Source organism: Equus asinus, chromosome 10, assembly GCF_041296235.1.
Source record: "Equus asinus isolate D_3611 breed Donkey chromosome 10, EquAss-T2T_v2, whole genome shotgun sequence".
Taxonomy (NCBI): domain Eukaryota; kingdom Metazoa; phylum Chordata; class Mammalia; order Perissodactyla; family Equidae; genus Equus; species Equus asinus.
The window spans coordinates 61855910-61877380 of record NC_091799.1 but is presented as its reverse complement, the minus strand read 5'-3'; the positions used below and the strand labels follow the sequence as shown (position 1 = coordinate 61877380).

The 21471-nt window shown below is 33.4% G+C and overlaps 1 protein-coding gene across 2 annotated transcripts in view; it reads left to right on the top strand.

The window, feature by feature from the left end:
- The window catches only part of IPO11 (importin 11), a 224076-nt gene that overhangs the window by 91728 nt on the left and 110877 nt on the right, over nucleotides 1-21471 (top strand). For both annotated transcript variants that reach the window (XM_014848523.3, XM_014848524.3), the window contains exons 22-24: nucleotides 5094-5170; nucleotides 11104-11183; nucleotides 11602-11682. In XM_014848523.3, the coding sequence (XP_014704009.1) occupies nucleotides 5094-5170; nucleotides 11104-11183; nucleotides 11602-11682 (238 nt within the window). The remainder of the gene's footprint in view (nucleotides 1-5093; nucleotides 5171-11103; nucleotides 11184-11601; nucleotides 11683-21471) is intronic.

Here is a 21471-nt window from a genome sequence, read left to right as displayed (position 1 = left end):
TGATAAACAACCAGCATCAGCGGTATACCATTAAATGTAGTATGTTCTTCTTCATTTTAAAAAAGACTAATTTGATTGCTATTTGCTGTCCACTCAGGAGATTATATCGTTCTTTCTTTAAAATTCTCTCTTTAAAAAACTTTGACTCTTGAGATAAACTTTGCTTGCTAAAGTGAAATATATACTTTTAATATATTGTACAATTATGTTTTCTAATAATTTTTCTAATTTTATTTTTTCCTCTACTTATAAGTGATCTGGATCTATAATCCACGTTTTGTGATACTGTGGATTTTATATCAGGGTTTTACTTGTTTTACCAATTTTTAAAAATCATTTTCTTAATATTGGAATGGTCTCTGTAATATAGTAACTATTCTTGAGATCATTTGGAAATTCAGTAATAAAGGGAACTGGAAATGGACTCATGGCAGGGGCCAGGGAGTCAATCAGTTTTGACAAGATTCTCAGAGTGTTTCTTAGTTATTAGTTTATACATATTGTTTTGGCTTAGACTTTTGATGTCTGTTAATTCTAGCACTTAGTCCCTTAAGATAGTATTAAAAAAGTTATGTACATTTTGCTTTATCTCCTTATTTTTAGTTTTATCTCTTTTTAAAAATACACTTATTAGAGATTTCTTTTATTAATAAGAAAGAATTACATGTTAGATTTATGAATTCTATGTTTCTATCCTTTCATTACTTTATTTCTACTTCAGATTTTTTACTTCTTACACTTAGTTGTGGGTGTACTTTCTTAAAACCCCAAGACAAATGGTTATTTATTACCTTTGTTTTTCTTAAATGCTAAAACATTTAAATTTGTGAATTTGTCCTAGCGTGTAGCTGCCTATTTCCCTTAAGTCTTGATGTATTATTGCAATTTTTCAAATTTCTTTGACCCAACATCATTTATTTTTTGCTGATAATTAAAGTATATGATTCAGGTCTGGATTTATTGCATAGTAAATACAACATGTCACTTGTATAATTTTTTTAAGCTTAATGTGAATTTTAATGACTTCTTATAGGCTCTATTTTTGGAATATATTCACATTAATAATGATGCAGACTTTTATATCTGTGTATATCTATCCTTTTTAACTCGTAGGTTGTGTAGTTCACATTATTGTTTTACTTTTTCATCTTTACACTGATTTATTAAAATATCCCATTCAGTTTTCTTTGTCTCAGTGTCCCTTTTTGTTTCTATCAGCTTTGACCTGTAAGTTTTAAAAAATATTATTCACTGCACAAAATTTTGGTACTTTTATGTATTCTTAAAAGATTAAATAAAATATAATATTTAGAATTAAAAATTTTTTTAATTGCGGTAACATTGGATTTTAACATTATATAACTTTCACATGTATATCGTAATATATTTCTAATTCTCTGTAGATTACATCATGTTTAGCACCCAAAAATCATAATCCATCACCACACGTGAGCCTAATTGCCCCTTTTCCCTCCCCTCTCCCAAAAAACAGAGAAAAAAAAATATTTTCATGAAGCGTCGTGTGATATATGTATGTTGTGATTAATTTTCTACCTTTTATTTCTTTTGAATTTAAATTTTATCTGATATTAATATCATCATCTGGTTTATTTTGTTTAAATTTGACTTAACTATCTTTGCTAATCATTTGCATTTTAGCCTTTTTGTTTGTAATTTAGTTATGTCTCCCAATCAGAGCAAATTTTTTAATGTTTTTTATTTTAACCTAACTAAAGATGCTTTACTGCAAAAGAATTTTAGTGTTCTTACATTTGTTTGTTGAATTAATATGTCTGTCTTTTTACTTTATACTCTCTTTTCTACATTTTTTGTGGAAGGGTAATATTAAATTTTACATTTCTGTAGTCAGAGATGTTGGTACATATAGCTTTGTCTAATTATTCATTACACGAGTACCTTTTCCCTTTCCTTGATGGTAAAGAATTTAGTGCTTTGAATGTATTTGCCTTACTTCCTCTCTTTTCCAATTTGTTTAATCTGGAGTTACATACCATGTCATTTTGTTTTTAAGTAGTTTAAATTCTTCAAGATTTTTTCCACTTGAGTAACATGGTTTATCCTGTGGAAACTAGCATAAGAAGAGAGAGTGACAATGACCTGACTGGCCTTTATTACTAAGGTAATGACTGTGAGAGAGAGAAGGAACAAACTTCAGGTAGAATCTTAATCTGGATCCATTGACGAGGAGAGTTTTTTAAACATCTTCTAGGATTTAAAATATGCTCTTCACTTTTTTTCTTGGTGAAATCCCATGACTGGATTGTAGTTTTTCTTTTGGTTTCATGTTTATTTTAAAGGTGAATAGGATAAAGTCTTTTTACCTTTCCTGAAGTTTTATTCTTTAAAAAGTGAATCAAATCCTGTTATTGTTGATTGGGGTAAGGTGTCTAGAGATATCATTACTGTGTACATGGGAAAGACTTCATTTTGGGGGTGGCTGGTTGTTCCTGTGACCCCCGCAATCTTGTCATTTAATATTTTTGAAATAGTTTATAAATACAAAATAATATGGGGCTCATATTGTTTGTAATTATTTATAACTTATGTAAAGTGAAAACCTATTTTCTGTACCCTGGTTAAGAAACAGAACAGTAAGAATGCCTGTGAATCCCATGGTGTGGCATCTTTGTGGAACCCTACTTCCATGCTGGGGATGACCCACTGTACCATTTTTTTTGTTTTCATTCCTTGGTTTTCTTTCTTTTGTTTTAATGTTTTTGAAATCACATGTGTGTGTATCTCTAAACAATACATTTTAACTTTATATAAATTGTATTATATGTGTTCTAACTTTCTTTTTTGCTCCCTGTTTTGAGATTCATCCACATTGATGGATTTAATGGTATGAATGTAACAGAATTCCTTTACTTATTCATCATTTTGTTTGATATTCAAATATAATGCAACTCTGAACATTCTTGTACATGATTCCTAGCACAAATGTATGAAATCTTATGCACTATGTACATTTCTGACTAGAAATGGAGTTGCTAGGTCATAGGTATATACGTATATACATATTCAACCTTACCAAATAATAATAATAATTTTCCAAAGTGATTATATCAACTTTCACTCCTGTCAGCAGCATACAAGAATTCCAGCTGTTCTCTAGCTTTGCTGATATGTGGATGTCAGACTTAAAATTCTGCTAATGTGATGGGGATAAAATGTACCTTGTTTTGGTTATAATTTACATTTTCTTGATTATAGTCAAGTTGGATATCTTTATATTTTTTATAGTCAAGTTTATTGCCAATTTTTGTATGTTCTATGAAATGCTTGTTCATGTGTTCTGTCCATTTTTCTCTTATTGAATAGTATCTTTTGGATATTATTCCTTTAGATACTATTCCTTTGTCAGTTATATATATTGAAAACAGTTTTCTCCAGTATGTGACTTATGTTTTAACTTTTTTGAAGCATCTTTTGATAGACAGTAATTTTTAACTTTAATATAGTCATGTTTCTTCATCTTTTCCTTTAATCTTTCTCTAACCTAAAGCCACAAAAATGTTCTCCTGACGTCTTGTAAAGTAAAGCCTTAACCTTCTCATATAAGTACTGGAATTATTTTCTGTGTTGTTTGTGAGGTGTAGAGGTCTAGTATGTCACCACCGAAGACTAAGTAGTCTAAACTTTCCTTACTTAGCTTTGGAACCTCATCTGTCACACACTAAGAGGTCTGTTTCTTGTGCTTTTTATTTTGTTTATAATATTAATTACAGTGACTTTTTAGTAAGTCATAATATCTGGCAAAGCAAGTATCTCCTCCTATTCCCCATACTTTTTGTTTTCTTAAGAAAGTTCTTGGCTGTTCTTGGTCATTTGCCTTCCAAATAATTTTAGAAACAGCTTGCCTAATTTCCAAGGAAAACCCTGTAGGAATTTGAATTCAAGTTTTATTGATTCTGTATAACAGCTTAGAGAGTTATGATGTTAGAATGTTGTTATCTATGACTCTTATAATATCATCCATTTAGATCTTAAGTATTTGATGTATAGAAATTCAATTGATTCTTGTGTATGGATCTATTTAGCAACCTTGCTGAACTCTCTCAGTAATTTGAATAATTTGTCTATGAATTCTTTCTCTTTTCTATCAGTCATGTCTTCTGTAAATAAAGACTATTTAACTTTTTCTTCTGCTACCCTTGTATCTTTTATTGACTCACTTGGCATATCATGTGCGAGGCCCTCCATACATGCGCTCAATAGATGTCAAGGTAGATAAGGTAATAGAGAATGTTCTTTGAGGCGTTCTGTTTTTTGCAGAGAATGGGTTTCTGCATATCATGACATGGTGTGTTTTCTATGAGTGTTTGGTAGGTACTCTCTTAGAAGGTTACGGACGTTCCTTTTTGTTTCTAATTAGAGAAGAGTTTTTGTAGTGAATGTTGGGTTTTGAATAGGATCCCCCTCACCTCTTTTCTTGCATCTATTGTGACAATCATGTCTTTTCTCCTTTAACTTCTTTGTGGGGGTGGGAGTGCCGGAGGTAAAACCAACTGCACACTTCTGTGATAAACTGCAACTCATATATGTTTTACTTTTTATACACTGATTATTTTAAATTGCTAATGCTGTGAGTGAGATTGGCCTGTAATTGGCCTTTGTTCATATTGATTGTTTTACTGAGTTCATATTTATTAAACATTTAGCATAAGTTGTTTTACTAATTAATTAGCCCAGTGTCTCGTTGAAGGGATACATCAATTACATGTGACAGAAGAATATATCGAGAAAATAAAAACAAAATAGTTTTTATCTCTCCTTGACCAATCTATAAAAATCATAGTTTTGCTTTATTATTATAACTGTATTATAACTATATTAGTATGTGATTACTTTCCTATTTTTGCTGTGTATATAAAAATAATAATTATGATTTATAGATAAGTTTTTAATTTTAATGAGTTTGGTAATTTTTTTCCTAGAAAGATAATTTTTATAACTTTCTGTATTGCCCATTTTTCTTCCTTTAGATGGGACAGCTTTTTTGTATTTAGCTTGCATTATTAACAGCTTTAATGATTGTGGAAAGTGATTTAATCTTTTTTTTTTCTTTCTAGGTTAGTGACTTTGGAGAACAGCCCATGTATTACCCCAGAGTTGCTTCGTATATTTCAGAATATGTCACCACTTCTTGGTATGTATTAAAGCATAAACTTAATACTGTTTTTGAATGTAGTCATAATTTTGGCCATTATAGATGACTTTAAATTATACCTGTTGTTTTTACTAACATCCCTGATATTGACAAATAAGTTGCATAGTGTTTTAATAATTTTTAGATTTTTTTCTGTGTACCAAAATTAGAACTTTCTGCTTATTAAAGAGCAAACACTAAATTTACTAAATTACTAAATAAAAGCAGTTTATTCTTAGGAAACTACTAAAGTTTGAACTTTGCCTAGTAAATTTGCTATGTTTGATAGCAGTTCTATAAGGTATTTAAAAGACTACTCTAAAACTGCTTCTATACACCATGGTTTTATCCACTTTCTTTTACAGAATGACTTTGTGCTATCAGTTGTTCACAAGTGAGCTCTGTACATATTTCTGATTTAGCTAAGGCACTATCAAAATCAAGATTATTAAATATCAGAAAATCATATGTATTGTTTGTTGAAGTGTTATGTATGAGCTGTGAAATCATGAACTTTAATGTGTTTGAAAGAACTCTTTTGGCACGTGAAACCAGAGAACTTGGACACCGTGCTAGGAGGAAACTGTCTCTTTAAGGCACCTTGGATGAGATCTAATTAGATTCTTTTTTGCCAATCTGATCATGTATTCTGATGATAAATAATAATAAAAAAATCAATATTTTTCTGTTACATATCAGCTACCATTCCCTAGAATGTAATATCTTACATTTTTAAAAAATAATATTTTGTTTATAGAGTTGTTGTTTTGTGAGGGATTTTACCAGTGCAGATTCACAATTTAAACTCATGGAGTCGTTAAGAATTGTATACAGTGCTATTTACTGGCCCTTTGCTTCTTTTTCAATATGCAAAACACTATTTTTAAAAATTATTTATTTATAAAATGTAAAAATTATTTAAGTTTTTTCCATCAGAGTCCCCCCCTTTTTTTTTTTTGGTGAGAAAGATTGTCCCTGAGCTAATGTCTGTGCCACTCTTCCTCTGTTTTGTATGTGGGACACTGCCGCAGCTTGGCTTGATGAGCTGTGTATAGGTCGGCACCTGGGATCCGAACCAGTGAACCCCGGGCTGCTGAAGCAGAGCATGTGAACTTAGCCACTGTGTCACTGGTCAGGCCCCAGAGTCCCCATTCTTTAAGACTCATTCATGAAACATCTTCAGTTTCATGTATAATTTTGGGTATACTAACTAAATAGTTTAATATTGTCAGGAGAGGGTGTTTATGTAGGAAAACACTAGGAAAAAAGGCATACTTACTATGACAATATCTGAAGACTATTTTTTCTGAGAACTTAGTTATAGTGAGTAATTTTATTAGAGGCAAAAATATTACTGAGGTATAATGATATACTGGAAAAGTAAACTCACTCTTTGACAGTATCAGCAAATGTGTACTAAATCATAATTATAACTGATTAAAAAAAGTATCTTTTTATTTGCTGGATGACCATGGTATCTAGATAATGTAATTAGTCTTTCATGTTTTCTGAGTTTTTCTCTTCTACCCCAATCTTCAGAATAGATGACATCTCAAATAATATCAAAATACCGTCTATTTCCTAAGGAAGAGCCATTTGCTATTTATCATCTAGCGTCCCCATAAAATTATGGAAAAAAATTCCCAAAGATGAAGACAGTGGCAATAGACCAGTCACTCATTGCTAGACTCCTAGGAAAAGTTTTGTCTTTAAGATATCAGAGAGAAAGAGAATAGGAAACATCCTCTTCACCTCCTTTTACTCTCTGGTGGAAGCCCATGAGTTCTGTTCTTCCTAACTTCGAGACCACATGCAGTGCCATTCTGGGTAATCCATAGTGCTTCTTTATACTTGACCTAAGAATGGGAACCTCAGCCAGACCCGTTATCAACTTTGTCATGAGCGGGATTCAGCCATTTTCACATATGGATGACTTCACACAGTGGTTTCACTTCACCTTTGTAATCCACCCCAAATTCAGCATGCCTGGCCTTTACAATGTGGGAGAGAGGATTGGTAGCCAGGAGGAAGAGGTGTAAACAAAAAGCTTATGACTAACCCTACTATAGCCTTATGACACTATTTTGAGTGTAGATTTATGTAAGTATTATAGTACAATTTTACTATAGAAAGCTTTGTAGTTGATGCATAGTCTTTACAAATCTATAAGGACTTTTATGTGTTTAGAACAATGTGTGGCACATAGTAAGTACTCTTTAAGTGTTTTGCAGTTATATGTTTTACTTCTACTATTACTATTAACATTATGCTATTTTAAAAGAAAAAATACCCAACCACTGGTTTGGTGGGCTTTGTTACTTAACCAAATCAAAAACTAGTGAAATTTCATTGTTGTGAAAATTGATATTTGATTAAAACTTTTTTAATTTTCACAGATTGAAAAAAATCTATTTTATAAATAGTATCAATAAATATAGGTGATATGGATGCTATTGAATTGCATATTCCCTACTTTTGTTTTTCAAAACAAAAAAATTTTATGTAATTTGTTTTATGCATTGTGGTATGTATATTCGCTTCAATAATATGAAGAAATTCTATTTACAAATTATATCTGAGCATGTTTAGTTTACCTTGACTTCAGTATTACATTTATTTTTGTTTGAGTATCACACAACTAATTAATATTTGATGTGTAGCTTTTTGTATATACGTTCTTTCAGATGAGCTTTAAAATGTGTTTTGAAATATAACCAGAATATTTATTTTAATCTTTTGAAAATATAGATCAAAATGAACACATACTTTTCTTATCAGTGAAAAGACATTAGATCAGTGATTTTTAAAAATTTATTTAATGAATATGATAGTATTATTTTTTTCTAAGTAGAAATAAAGCTACTGACAGGAAGTTTCTCATTTTCATTTATAACACAGAAAACCAACAGTCTTGAACACTTTAAGATGTTTAAGTTAATGAATTTTAGAGTACGTTAATTAGTGTAAATAAAACCAAGGCTAAAACTCATTTTATATTGTTTTCCCTAAATGTAAGTAGAACCAGAGATATTTTAGGTAGAACCAGAGGCTATAACTAAAAGTAATTCTAATAATTGAGTTCTAAGGGCTTGTTTTTAAAATCCTTTAAATCTATTTTATAGTGTTATCTCATTACTTAAAAGATAAACATCTGACTGACTTTTGTCCATATTGTTGTGAATGCCAAACTAATGCTCCTTGACCAATAAAATTGTTCTGTTGGTAGCTTCCTATCTAATTTGGAAGGACCTTTTTCCCACCCGCCTTGATGATGCTGTAGGCTGTCTTAATCATTTTAGCCTTTATATTCCATCAGAGTTTGAAATAAAAGACTAAACTATTATAATTGCATTTCTAAAGATAAACATTAAATAGTATGGTTAAACATAGATTCCTATTGAATCTCTATAATGTAATTCAATAATGTATTCTCTTTGTTCCCTTTATAGAAACTTAAAAGAATAAATAAAATTACATGAAAGTACAAATTAAAAATAGGTGCAAAAGAATAGAGAAAAACAAAGAGGAGCAAAGTATAAATTATAGTGAGAGTAATAGATATAAATCATATATGCACACGTTAACCAGATATTTTGGTGGGCCACAGATTTGCCTCAGAGTTCTCATAGTCTGTGAAAGAAAAACTTGGTCACTTAAATTAGGAGTTTTCAGTCTGGACAGTATTGAAATTTTGGGCCAGGTAATTCTTTGTCATGAGGGGCTGTCCAGTGCTTAGTAGGAAGCTTAATAGCATCCTTAGCCTTAACTTACTAGATGCCAGTTGTAACAAAGTTCTAGACATTACCAGATGTACCCTAGTGGGCAGAATTGGCCCTGGTTGAGAACATTTGACTTAAATTATTCAGAGTCTGAAAATAAATACAGATCTGTTGCATGATTGAACTACAACTTCTGATACTAGGACCAGACAATAATCTTTCCTCAGAGTCTCGCTAGGAACTCATGAATATAATGAACTGTGTTCAGTATACCTTAAAATAGATAAATTGATTAATTTTAGGGCTATTTTTAATATCAGTATTTAATGTTTGCTGATGATAGCATGCCCTAGAAAATTTAGTAGAAGCTCTCCATGGCCCAGTGGGGACATGGAAAGCAGTATGAAGTGACCTAATCACTTGAGTATTTGCTTTATAGATTGTTCCAGGAATAGTTTTTTAAATATCTGTAAGAAGAAATGGGCGCTATGGTTTTTAAAATCAATCTTTCTTAAATATTGTTTCTTTCATCATAGATCTTGATAAAATTTTAGATGGCAATGATTTAGAAATTATATTTCTGACATGCCTGGAATGTAACCATTCTAAGTTCTCATTTCACAGTGGTTGCCAAACAGTCTGCTGTGCAGTGTTGGTCTCCTGAACAAGGTGCACAAGGCCAGACTTGACTAGACTGCCTCCTTCAAGAGAAAAGGACAGTGTGAATTTTCCATAAGGATAACTTTATCCAGTATGAAGGCCTGCCCCTTTGTCCTGAGATTCTATCTTACTTTTGTTGTGAAAAATATTTAAATGGCAGCCTTTGTTGTTTATTTTTATGTCTTTAATTAGCGTGGTAACAAGTTTGCCAGTCCTTGTCCCCTCCACATCCTCATTTTAAACTAGTCTGTTAAATCCTAATGTGTAGGAACTAATAATGCCTGTAAAACTGACGTTTTGAGCTAGGGATAGGATTGTCATTTTCTTGTGAAAGTATATGGGAAATTCTTTTTTTTTTTTTCCTTTTTAAAGATTGGCTCTTGAGCTAACATCTGTTGCCAATCTTCTGTTTTTTTCTTCTACCCACCAAAGATCCCTGGTACATAGTTGTATATTCTAGTTGTAGGTCCTTCTGGTTATACTATGTGGGACGCTGCCTCAGCATGGCTTGATGAGCGGTGCCATGTTCCCACCCAGGATCCAAACCGGCAAAACCCTGGGCTGCCAAAGCAGAGTGTGCAAACTCAACCACTCGGCCATGGAGCTGGAAATTCTCATCTGAATAGGATGTCTTCTCACTTTACCAGTTTATGGATTAGATAAGCTCCCAGGGGCCACGCCAATATTTTGCCAGAAAAGAAATTGTTTTTAATGTGTCCTATTGCAACTGAGTAGAATTTCTAAAATATTAGCAACAAAGAATGGCAGATTTTAGATATAGATGATATTTGGGGATCATGTTTTGATCTGTATAATTATATACATCCAATCTGTATTCTATTGTATCATTATTGTATGTGATAAGATGTAAAATAACACTGCATGAACATTTGATCATATTTAATTTTAACAAAATAGCTTTCTACTTTGGACTTTAAAAGGAATAGCTAAAAGTGATGTATTTTTCCTATGCTGTTCTGGTAGTTACATTTTTTAGAACCTTTTTGTGTAGGTTTTTATAGGGGAACAGAATTGAAGAACAAAGACCAAGGATTGAGAATATCTAAACACGATATAATTTTGGGATATAATTGGGACTCTTTTCATATGTAGGGCAGCATATTCAGTAGCAGTGCAGTACTGAATATTAAATGCTCATTAAATGCTTATTGAGTGAACCTGTTTAAGTAGATGTTAAAATATGATGGTGAAATGATTCAATTGCATGTTGTTTGCCATGCTGGCACTAAAAATTTAGTTTGAAATGAAAGGCTGAGTCAAATGGTTAGTAAGTTCTTTTCTGAAAGGAAAAAAGAGGAAACTTTGATATTCTTTTCTAAATTGTTCTAACTTGTGGGAGGTATATGGGAAAGCATTAAGTTATAGATTGGCGCCAGGTTTTAGATAGATATCTATATACTAGTAGTCTGAATAGCACTCAGAAAATATTTGTAAAGGAGGATATGTAACTTAGTTTTAAATAAATCACTTCATTTAAACTGATTTTGAATGATGCATTAGTTCTTTCTTTAAAAAAAGTTATTATTTTGGCAGAACGAAGTTCAGAAAATCTCAGAACCTGCTTTAAGATCATCAATGGTTATATCTTTTTATCATCAACAGAGTTTTTACAGGTATGTTGTAGCTTTTGCATTGTAAAAATTTGTGTAGTTATTTTGTTTCTCTTTTAAAATCAGGAGGTACCTTTTCAAAATTTAAAATATTGATCTGTTTCTAAGGAGGAAAAAACTTTATAAGCATTGCCCGCTACACAGCTGATGTGATGCAGTTCCATGAATTATATTCTTTAACACAGACAGTATGCTCTATGAATAACTATATCCTTATATTTCTATGAAAATCACTATAGCAATAAACTGTATTTTTGTTTCCTAAACTTTTTCCAAAGAGTTCTAGTTGAAACTTTATATGCTTAGACGTTTAGTATATAATTCTCAAATAGATTATAATGAGTCTGAAATTGAATTTTATGTTTTTTCTGATATTGCAGATATAGTCATATGTATATTTTGACTTCTGATTAAATTTCAGACATATGCAGTAGGTCTATGTCAGTCCTTCTGCGAGCTGCTAAAGGAAATCACTACAGAAGGTCAAGTTCAAGTGCTCAAGGTATTGTCATCTTTTAAATGAATGTTGTAAGTTTACCATCTGTATTTTATGAAGTTGAATCTCCATTTGGGTTTGAATGATTGGCAAGAAGGGGAAGAATATTTCTAGACAGTATTTTCTTCTAGCAATATTCACTTGGTTTAATGTCTTTGGATCAAGAGGTCTCAAATTTGGATGTGCATACAGATCACCTGAGGATGTTCTTAAAAGCAGATCACACATTTCTAAGAAGGTCCCTGCTGATGGGATGCCAACCAAGGTCCCTCCGCCTTCCCCCATCCTAAAAAAATGACTTCGTGTAGCAAGGCTTTAAAAACTTTTATAAGTTACCCAAAGACTGGTGACATGTGATACTTCTTACCCCTCTAGTTTGTTAGCCTGCTTTGGGGAAAAATTTTTATCATTAAAATTTGGTACTTTTATTTTGGATTGACTATTGAAATCAGAGTACCAAGTTTGTATGGAGTGTGTATAATTAAGAACCAATATTGAATCATGTTGTACACCTGAAACTGGTATAATATGTGTCAATTATATCTCAATTAAAAAAAAAAACCAGTAGGCTCTGAGTTAATCTTTATGTATTCTTTTCAGATTAATGATATATATTATTTTTATATAGTGTATATAATTATGTGTAATAAAGAACTAACAGGCTGAGTTGTATATTATCTTTATATATTATATCTATATATTAAAGATATAAGTAGTATCAAGTAAGTTATATATTTACATATAAACATGTTTATGTAAATATAAAAATGTCTTTACATGTATATGTATGTATATATATATTTATACACACAGATTCTTTCTGTATGGACTTTGCAAGAAGCGTAGCTGTAAAAGTATCCCTTTTTTGTTTCTAATTTCTTAGCTATGTTCTAAGTCAGATATGAGAGCTGGTTAGGTGAAGAGTACCTATCAGAACAAGATAACATTTATGGTGTGAAAACAATGTCATTGCTTTAGATCTTAAAAACTATTTGATTTGTTCCCTGTGAAATGAAAAAGTGTTTGCCCAAAGAGGTTCATTGTAAGAAATGTATTTAGCTAATCACAATAATCACAGTATATTTGGGGAACTAAGTGGGTAAAAGTGTGTGCAGGTGGTAAAGTCTTCTTTCATGTTAACTAAGATGATAACTGCTATGCATCTAATAAGAGTAATCATCAGTTTGAACTTATTCAAGCATTGTACTATTTTATGTGTTCTTCAGACATTTTTATACACACATATGCATATATAAAGCTCCAGATATCTATGTTAATACACATGTTAATTTGACTTTCAAATTGATTGCATGTAGTGTCATTGCTGATTATTCAGTCATTCACCATATAGGTCAAGGGTCAGCAAACTTTTTCTGTAAAGGACTCGGTATTAAATATGTTAGACTTTGTGAGCTATGTAGTCTTTTTCTTGGCTCTTTATTTATGCTGTTATAGGTTGAAAGTAGTCGTAGGTGATATGTATATGGATGAGTGTGGCTGTATCCAATAATGCTTTATTTACATTATCATACAGTTGGTTGGATTTGGCCCATGGGTATAATTTTGCCAACCCGTCATATTGATACTCAGTGCTTTCTTCTGCTAGGTATAGGTGATAGGAGAATCACAGTGTCTCCTCTTAACTAATTCTTCTTTTGTGGGGGAGCAAGTAAACAACCAGTCTGTATTCAGTGTTATATAAATAGCAGTTTTGGATTAGAGGTTTGTCAAAATCACCTGGTGAACTTTTCTTTCCTTTTTTTTTTATTGAGGTAACATTGATTTATAACATTGTATAAATTTCAGGTGTACATGATTATATTTCACCTTCTGTATAGACTACATTGTGTTCCTCAACAAGAGTCTAGTTGCCATCCAAGACCATACAAATGTGCCCTTTGTAGATTCTTTTAGGTAATATGGACATTGAACTATGTTAGTTCTTCTAATCCATGAGCATGGAATATTTTTCCATTTCTTAGTGTCGTCTTCAATTTCTTTCAGTGTCTTTTAGTTTTTAGTGTACAGGTCTTTCACCTCATTGATTACTTTTACTCCTAGGTGTTTTATGCTTTTTGTTGTGATTGTATTCTTGATCTCTCTTTCTGCTAGTTCGTTGATAGTGTATAAAAATTCAACTGATTTTTATATGTTGATTTTGTAGCCTGCAACTTTACTGTATTCATTTATTATTTCTAATAGTTTTTTGATGGATTCTTTAGAGTTTTCTCTATATAAAATCATGTCATTTGTAAATAGTGACAGTTTTACTTCTCTCTTTCCAATTTGGATCCCTTTTATTTCTTTTTCTTGCCTAATTGCTCTTGCTAAGACTTCCAACATTATATTGAATAAGAGTGGTGAGAGTGGGTGTCCTTGTCTTCTTCCTGTCTCTGAGGGACACCTTTCAGTTTTTCACCATTGAGTATGATTTTAGTTGTGTGTTTGTCATATACGGCTTTTTTTATGTTGAGGTATTTTCCTTCTATACCCATCTTATTGAGAGTTTTTATCATAAATAGATGCTGAATCTTGTCAAATGCTTCCTCTGCATCTAGTGAGATGATGATGTGATTTTTAAATTCATTTTGTTAATGTGGTGTATCACGTTGATTGCTTTGCTGATGTTGAGCCATCCTTGCATCCCTGGAGTAACTCCCACTTGATTGTGGTGTATGATCCTTTTAATGTATTGTTGTATTTGATTTGTTAATATTCTGTTGAGGATTTTTGCATCTATGTTCATCAGTGATAGTGGCCTGTAATTTTCTTTTTATGTGTCACCCTTGTCTCGTTTTGGCATCAGGGTAATGTTGGCCTCTTAAAATGAGTTAGGAAGCTTCCCATCCTCTTCAGTTTTTTGGATGAGTTTGAGAAGACTAGGTATTGGGACTTCTTGGAATGTTTGGTAGAATTCACCAGAGAAGCTATGAGGTACCCTTATGAAAGAGGCTAGGCTACCCCCATGTTGCCCTCTCTAATGGAGTCAGATAATTCTTGTAGAATTTCTTCCTTTTTTAAAAGTCTTAGTTCTCTCTCCTCTTCTACCTGCATCATTTCTAGGTTTCTATCTTTGAGCTCACTTATTCTGTTCTTCATATGATCTGCTCTATTTCCAGTGCTGTCTCATACATTCTTCATCTCATTTTTTGAGTTCTCCAGCTCCAAAATTTCTGTTCCATCTCTTTTTGGAGTTTCTATCTCTTTGGTAAAGTATTCCTTCTGTTTATTGATTATATTTCTGAGCTCATTGAGCTGTCTTTCTGAGTTTTCATGTAGCTCATTGAGTTCTTTTCGTGACAGCTGTTTTGAATTCTTTATGATCACAATCTTCCATGCCTTTATGTTTGGCTTTTGGAGAGTTGTTTGCTTTATGTATTGCCATGGTACCATGGTTTTTTTGTGGTGCTTGCTGAGTTATTCCTCTGCCAGCACATTTGGTTTATCAAATACGTTTTATTTAGGTATAGCTTTGTTTTGATTCAAACTTTTCAACTACTTGGAGATTAGAAGCCTTTCTTTTGTTTTCAGTAGGTGGCCCTATAGCGCTAATTTTTGATATATTTCACGTGTGCTGCCTCTGGCTTTATGTGAGGTCCTGCATGTTCTCCTCACCTCTATTTGGGGTGTTGCTGGTGCTCCTTTCCTCTGCTGCCTGCCGTTCTGGGGTCACTGATGCCTTGCTGTTGCGGTGTCTCTGTGGTTGCTGGCTTTGCCACTAGGAGCACAGGGATAGCTGGCCCTTTAGCCGTGTCTGGGATCACCTGAGTGGGATGTTTCTCTGCTGTGGTGGAGGAAGGGGGAGGGTGGGGAGGAAGCCTGGTATGTGGGGCACCCTCTTACCTCTTGCCTGTTACCTTGTGGTCACCTGCTGTGGTGGGAATGTCTTAGTTCTGTGTGCACTTGTGCTGCTGCTACCAGGCTCCTAGCCCAGGCTGGGGGATGGGAGGTGCTCAGGATCATGGGGCTCCACCTCCACTGCTGCTCCATTTCCCATGGCCACAGGTGCTGCTGTGGCTAGCTGGCTGTCTCGAGTCACATGCGTGCCTTTTCTGCTGCCCACCCAGTTCTCTGGGGCTGGGGGCTGCCGGCTCACCTGCTGTAGCTGAGAGCCAGGATCCTGCGCTCTGTCTCTGCTGTTCCCCTGTTCAGCTTCCTCTCTGTACTCCAATTCATCCACCTTTGTAGGTACCGATGTGTGGACCTTTCTGGCGTCCTGCTGTGTTATGCAAAGGAGCCCTTGTTGGGTTATGAATGTTTTATTCACTGTGATTAAAGTGAAAAAAACAAAAAAAGGATCCTCTCACGCTGCCATGATGTGATGTGTCCTGGCGAACTTCTTGAAAATTCAAGTAGTACATAAGAAATTAGTATTTCTTTTTAAAAGTTCTCCAGGTGATTTTCATGAGCACTTCCTATTTGGAACCATTACTATCTATTTGCTTACGTTGCTCTAGGAGTGTAGAAGGGGTCATCTAACCTAGCATTTTACAGAGGATATTTTTTAGGGAGGAGTTGAGATAGGAGCTGAATCTTAAAAGTTTCGTAGTGGTTAGGGTTGCCAGGTAAAACATAGTATTTTTATTTGCTATTTCTGGCAACCCTAGAAGCATGAATTAGGCTTAATACAGTGTTAAATACTGCAGAGAACTGAACAAGAACTAAGAGAAAATACTGTGAGGATTGTTGAGGGTGGGGGTAATGGTGTTATTTAAAACCTTTGGTGTCTATCAATTGGAGAGGGTCATATGCCAGGTTACTGAAGTGTTAAATCTTAAAATGATGAGAAAAAGAAGGAACTTGACAGTGTCATTAAGGACTGTATTCCTTTCCTAGGCTACCGTAAGAAACTACCACATCCTGGGTGGCGTAAAACAACAGAAATTAATTTATAATATTTAATAGTGATTGTCTTTGTCACAGAGTTCTGGAAACTAGAAATCTGAAATCAAGATGTTGGCAGGGCCGTGCGCTCTCTGAAGATTCTAGGGGAGAGTCTGTGCCATGCCTTTCTCTTAGCTTCTGTTGGTTGCTAGCAGTCACTGGCTTCCTTAGCTTGTACATGCATCCCTCTAGTCTCTGCCCCCAGTGTCATGTGACATTCTCCTTGTATCTCTTTTTCTCTTCTTATTAGGGCACTTGTCATAGTGGATTAAGGGCCTGCCTTAATAACTTCATTTTAACTTAATTACATCTGCAAAGGCACTACTTCCAAAGAAGATCACATTCATAGGTACCTGGGGTTATGACTTCAACATCTCTTTTTGAGAGATGCAAGACAGCCCATAAAAAGACTTTACTCTTAAAAAGTAAAATGATGGCTTTTTTGTGTGTAGAGGCAATGATCAGAACCTGGACTGAGTAGGTTTTGTAAATAAAGGTAATCCAGTACAAGGGAGGGTGGTTCCAGATGACACAAGGGATTGGGATTTCAAATCTAGACTGTAGGTGGAAGAATTAGCTTGGAAAAGGAGCAAGAGTTTGTTTGTTTTCTGAGAAAGTTGGCAAGAAGAGCAGTGATTGAAGCTGTAGATATAATGTTAGGTGAAGAGTGTAGGAAACTGGCGTGTGACCTTGCTGTTTTTAGTCAAAAAGGAGACAAAGTTGTCAGAGCTGCCTGATGCCTGTCGCCCTGAGGCAGAGGTGCATTACAGGACGACTGGTACCTCTGGCACTTCTTTTTGGGAGGAGGATGAGTATTATTCCTCTCAGTATTCATTCTTAAATGAATTATATTTTACTGATGTTAAGTTCATATTTAATAATGACTTAGGCTTTAAGAGAATTCTTATAATGTAGAAAGGCTTTTCACAAGAATTGAAATAAAATGTTCTTTGGTTAATTCTGAATTTTCCCAGAAAGTCCATTTATCAAACATAATGTATTCTTCAGCACACTGATTTTTGCTGTTTTATATTTGAAATCACAGTAGGAACTTAAAACCAACATAATGTAAACTAAAAAGACGGCAAATAGAGAGAAAATATGGCAGAACTCTTTGGTTTTCGTTTATAGGTTCTTTGGTTTCTTTTTCAGATTAGGAGTTAAGGGTGAGAATGTAAGCTACTATTGCCAAGCAGCATGTGGGCCCGAAGGAGTAATGACAGGAACGTGTGTGTAGCTGTTGAGACCCTGGATACTTGAGCCTGGTCTTCTGCCACGTGTCTCTCAATCCTCAGTGTACTAATTTCAAAATATTCTAGTTCCAAAGCTTATAAGTAACATTAGACATGCTGTTTACTAAAGTGTTTTTGTGAACTTTTATTGCACTTATACCCTTACCAAACTGATGTAGTGGCTATTGAGGAACTTAATCTGTCTGACACAATAGTAGTTTCATTTTTTGCTTTAATGATAATTTCTTCTCTGGACATAGAGGAGCTAACAAGGAATTGACACTTTGGACTTAATTCTGACTATTTGAGGAACAACTGATTGGCAACATGAGAATGATAGAAATTTGAGAGAAAATGCCATGCCATTTTGATGTTGTCTTTGTAGATTTTTCAGTGTGTGTGTTTTTTCTTTCTCTTCTACTAGGTTGTAAACTTCTTCATAATCCTGAATTTAGTAAATATGTGTTCTCTCTAAATGTGTACACTGTAAGTCATTTGGAAGCCCAGAAATTTGTGTTTCTTCTGTTAAGGATTGCACCGTGGTTATCACTGCCCAGTAGAAATGCCGTCTCAAGCATACCAACGGAGCGTTTGGAATGTTGTTCTCTCCTTGACCTGTGCCTTGGTTTGCACACCCAGCTACTACTTAAACAGTTCTTGAGTACATTCTGGGCTTAAATTCTCTCATTTATTATATAAAGGGTCATACTATATGATTTTTAATAATATGTAACTATGCATTATGTGAAATCCTCTGTTAAATTATGATATGTGTATTCTAACAGATGAACAGAAGAGGTTGTTTCTTATGTTTAACCACTTCCCAGAAGAAATTTGAATTGGAAGTGTTTTTTTTTTCCTGCTTTTCTGCAATATTATTAGTAAAGTAATTGTTGAAAGACAGCTTGTTCTGAGTCATATGGAATGAACATTGTGAAATTCACTTGAAAAATGAGGCAAGTTTTTAGGATATTTCCTAAGGAAAATATTTACTTCTTACTATTTGTTTTTAATTATATTTTTGCAAAATAATGAGAGTCAGTATAGCACAGCAGATAAGACTGAAGTGAAACTTCCAGGGTCTGAGTATCGGCTCTGCTGCTTCACAGCTGTGTGAGGTGAGCACGTTAATCTCTGTTCCTTACTTTGCATCTGTAAAATGGCGATGAAAACTTTGCCTACTCTAGGGTTGAAGTGAGGATTATATAAGCTTATATGTATGAAGCGTTTATAACAATGCCTAGCATGTAATCAGCTAATATAAGTGTTGGCTGTTGTTATCTAATTATATAGTTATCTAATTATATCATCTCCCTCTGGGGGAAAACAGGCGCTACCACATTTGTGGGCCAAATAATTTATTTGGTTGCTAACATCTTTGACTGTAAGAAAAACAAACCAAGTTATTCTGCCTATTTCTTTGACCATTTTTTCTAAATAAATGTTTATTTAAAATAAACAATAGATTAAATTTTTTAAACTAGGTAGGTGATTTACACATGATAGAGTTTAGGCTTTATCAAGAACTATATATCTCAGCTGGCTCTTTAAAATTAATTGTATTTAATTCTTTCTTGCTTTTTAGAATAACAATCTTTTAAAAAATTTTATTATGGAAAATTTCAAATTTACGTAATGTACAACATTACCCTTACAATTTTACTCGAAAAATCTATTTGCTTCTCCTTTTCAGTGAAAGAAGGTAATGTCATTTTTTGTACCCTAGTTGTACCTATTTTTTTAATTGATCAATTGAGTGCAAATCAGTTAGCATCCAAATATCTATTAAAATATTTGTAACATTTAATATGTTACGGATTAAACCAATTTCTTTGTAAGTGTGCCAGTAGGAAGTCATTGATAAGATATAAATACTTGAATTAAAAATTGACAATCTAGGGGCTGGTCCCATGGCATAGTAGTTAAGTTCAGTGTGCTCCACTTTGGCAGCCTGGGTTCACACGTTTGGAATCCGGGTGCGGACCTACACCACTTGTTGGCCATTCTGTGGCGGCAACCCACATGTAAAGTGGAGGAGGATTGGCAGAGATGTTAGCTCAGAACTAATATTCCTCAAGCAAAAAAAGACGAAGATTATCTCAGGGCTAATCATCTTTAGCAAAAAAAGAAAAAAGAGAAAAATCGACAATCTAATAATATGTGTTTAAGACTGTATTTTTATATAACTATTCCTATAGCTAAATCTGTATATTTAATTTGAAATTTCAAAAACTGTTTTATTATTCATTAAATGGATATTAAATACTAGGAATATACTAATTATTGTGAATAAATTGTGTTTTTTATATAAAGGAATATTTTAGGACAGTGGTGCTTTTATGCTTGTACTTAAAAGCTGAGAGAACTCAGAATTTTTGACATTTTCCTATTCTCAGAGTTCCAGTAAAGCTTTAATAATAATTTTAAATATTAGCTCATTATTTTCATTTTTAATACTCAGATACTGTTTCTTAATATAGTATGCTATATAACGTTTTTGACTAAATGTGATTGTTATACTAATTTCTGACAATATCTGGAAGTAACTTCTTTGAAGCAGAAAATTACAGTGTTATGAAAATTGGATGGAGAGATAAGTATGCCTGCTTTAGGAGCAAATGGTTAAGAGCAAAAATAGACTATTGTATTTTGTGACTTGGAATGAGTTATCCAGATGAATACAATTGTGCTACTGTTAATAATAATGAGGTTTCATTTTGGACATGTCGAATTTGACATGCCTATGGGAGAATCCATATGGAATGGTCCTATATTATTTCCACACACAGAACATTCTACAGTCCACTTTCCAAGGAAGATATTGCAGTTGTGATTTAAAAGCCACAGGTTCAAATTCTGACAATCTCCACAGTGAAAAAGGTTCTTCCATTAGGACGGAAATCCTACCAACATTTTGATCAGCAGTATTGTTTTCACTTCTAAACAAAGTTTTGAAAAATGCATCTAATGATTTCAGTGGTAATAAACAATTCTGTATATTTCAAGTGAAACGCACATACACTCAGATTGCCAGACAAACAAGAAGGAAAAAACACTAAAGACAACTAAAGTATTCACAGATAGTTAAAAACAAGCTAATTTACAGATATTAGTAGAATTTAAATCATAACAATCTTCTTGGGGGAAATCATTAAGTTCTCAGGGGTTTTAACACGTTTGCTGTATTTTAATCCATTTAGTTTAGTTTTGTTTTGACGAGTCAATAGGTCAAACTGTCCCATCATCAGCCAGTGGGAGCTCCTTCAAGTTGATCCCTACTTCCTTTTCACAGAACCCCTCCTTCTCTTCCTTCTGGCACAGAGATCTCTCCAGTCTATCCTGCGGATCTCCTGCCTGGGCTCTGGAGTCAACCAGCAGGAAACAATGTATACAGACCACAATCTAGGCTGCCGTGCTTTTTACCACTGGACTGACACTTCTTCTACGTCTTTGATTAGACAGCATTAGCAAATCTATTCTTCTCTTCCTGAGAAGTATATACCATAAATCCACCAAATCCAACTTAAGATTATAGCATGTTACATAACTTCTTTGATTTTATATTTCCATCTTTCTTCTATGAAAAATCCCAGATTCTAATAATCTTATTTGCTTCTAACTACTACATAAAAATGTCCACATATATACAAATGGGTTTCAAAATAACAATACCAATATT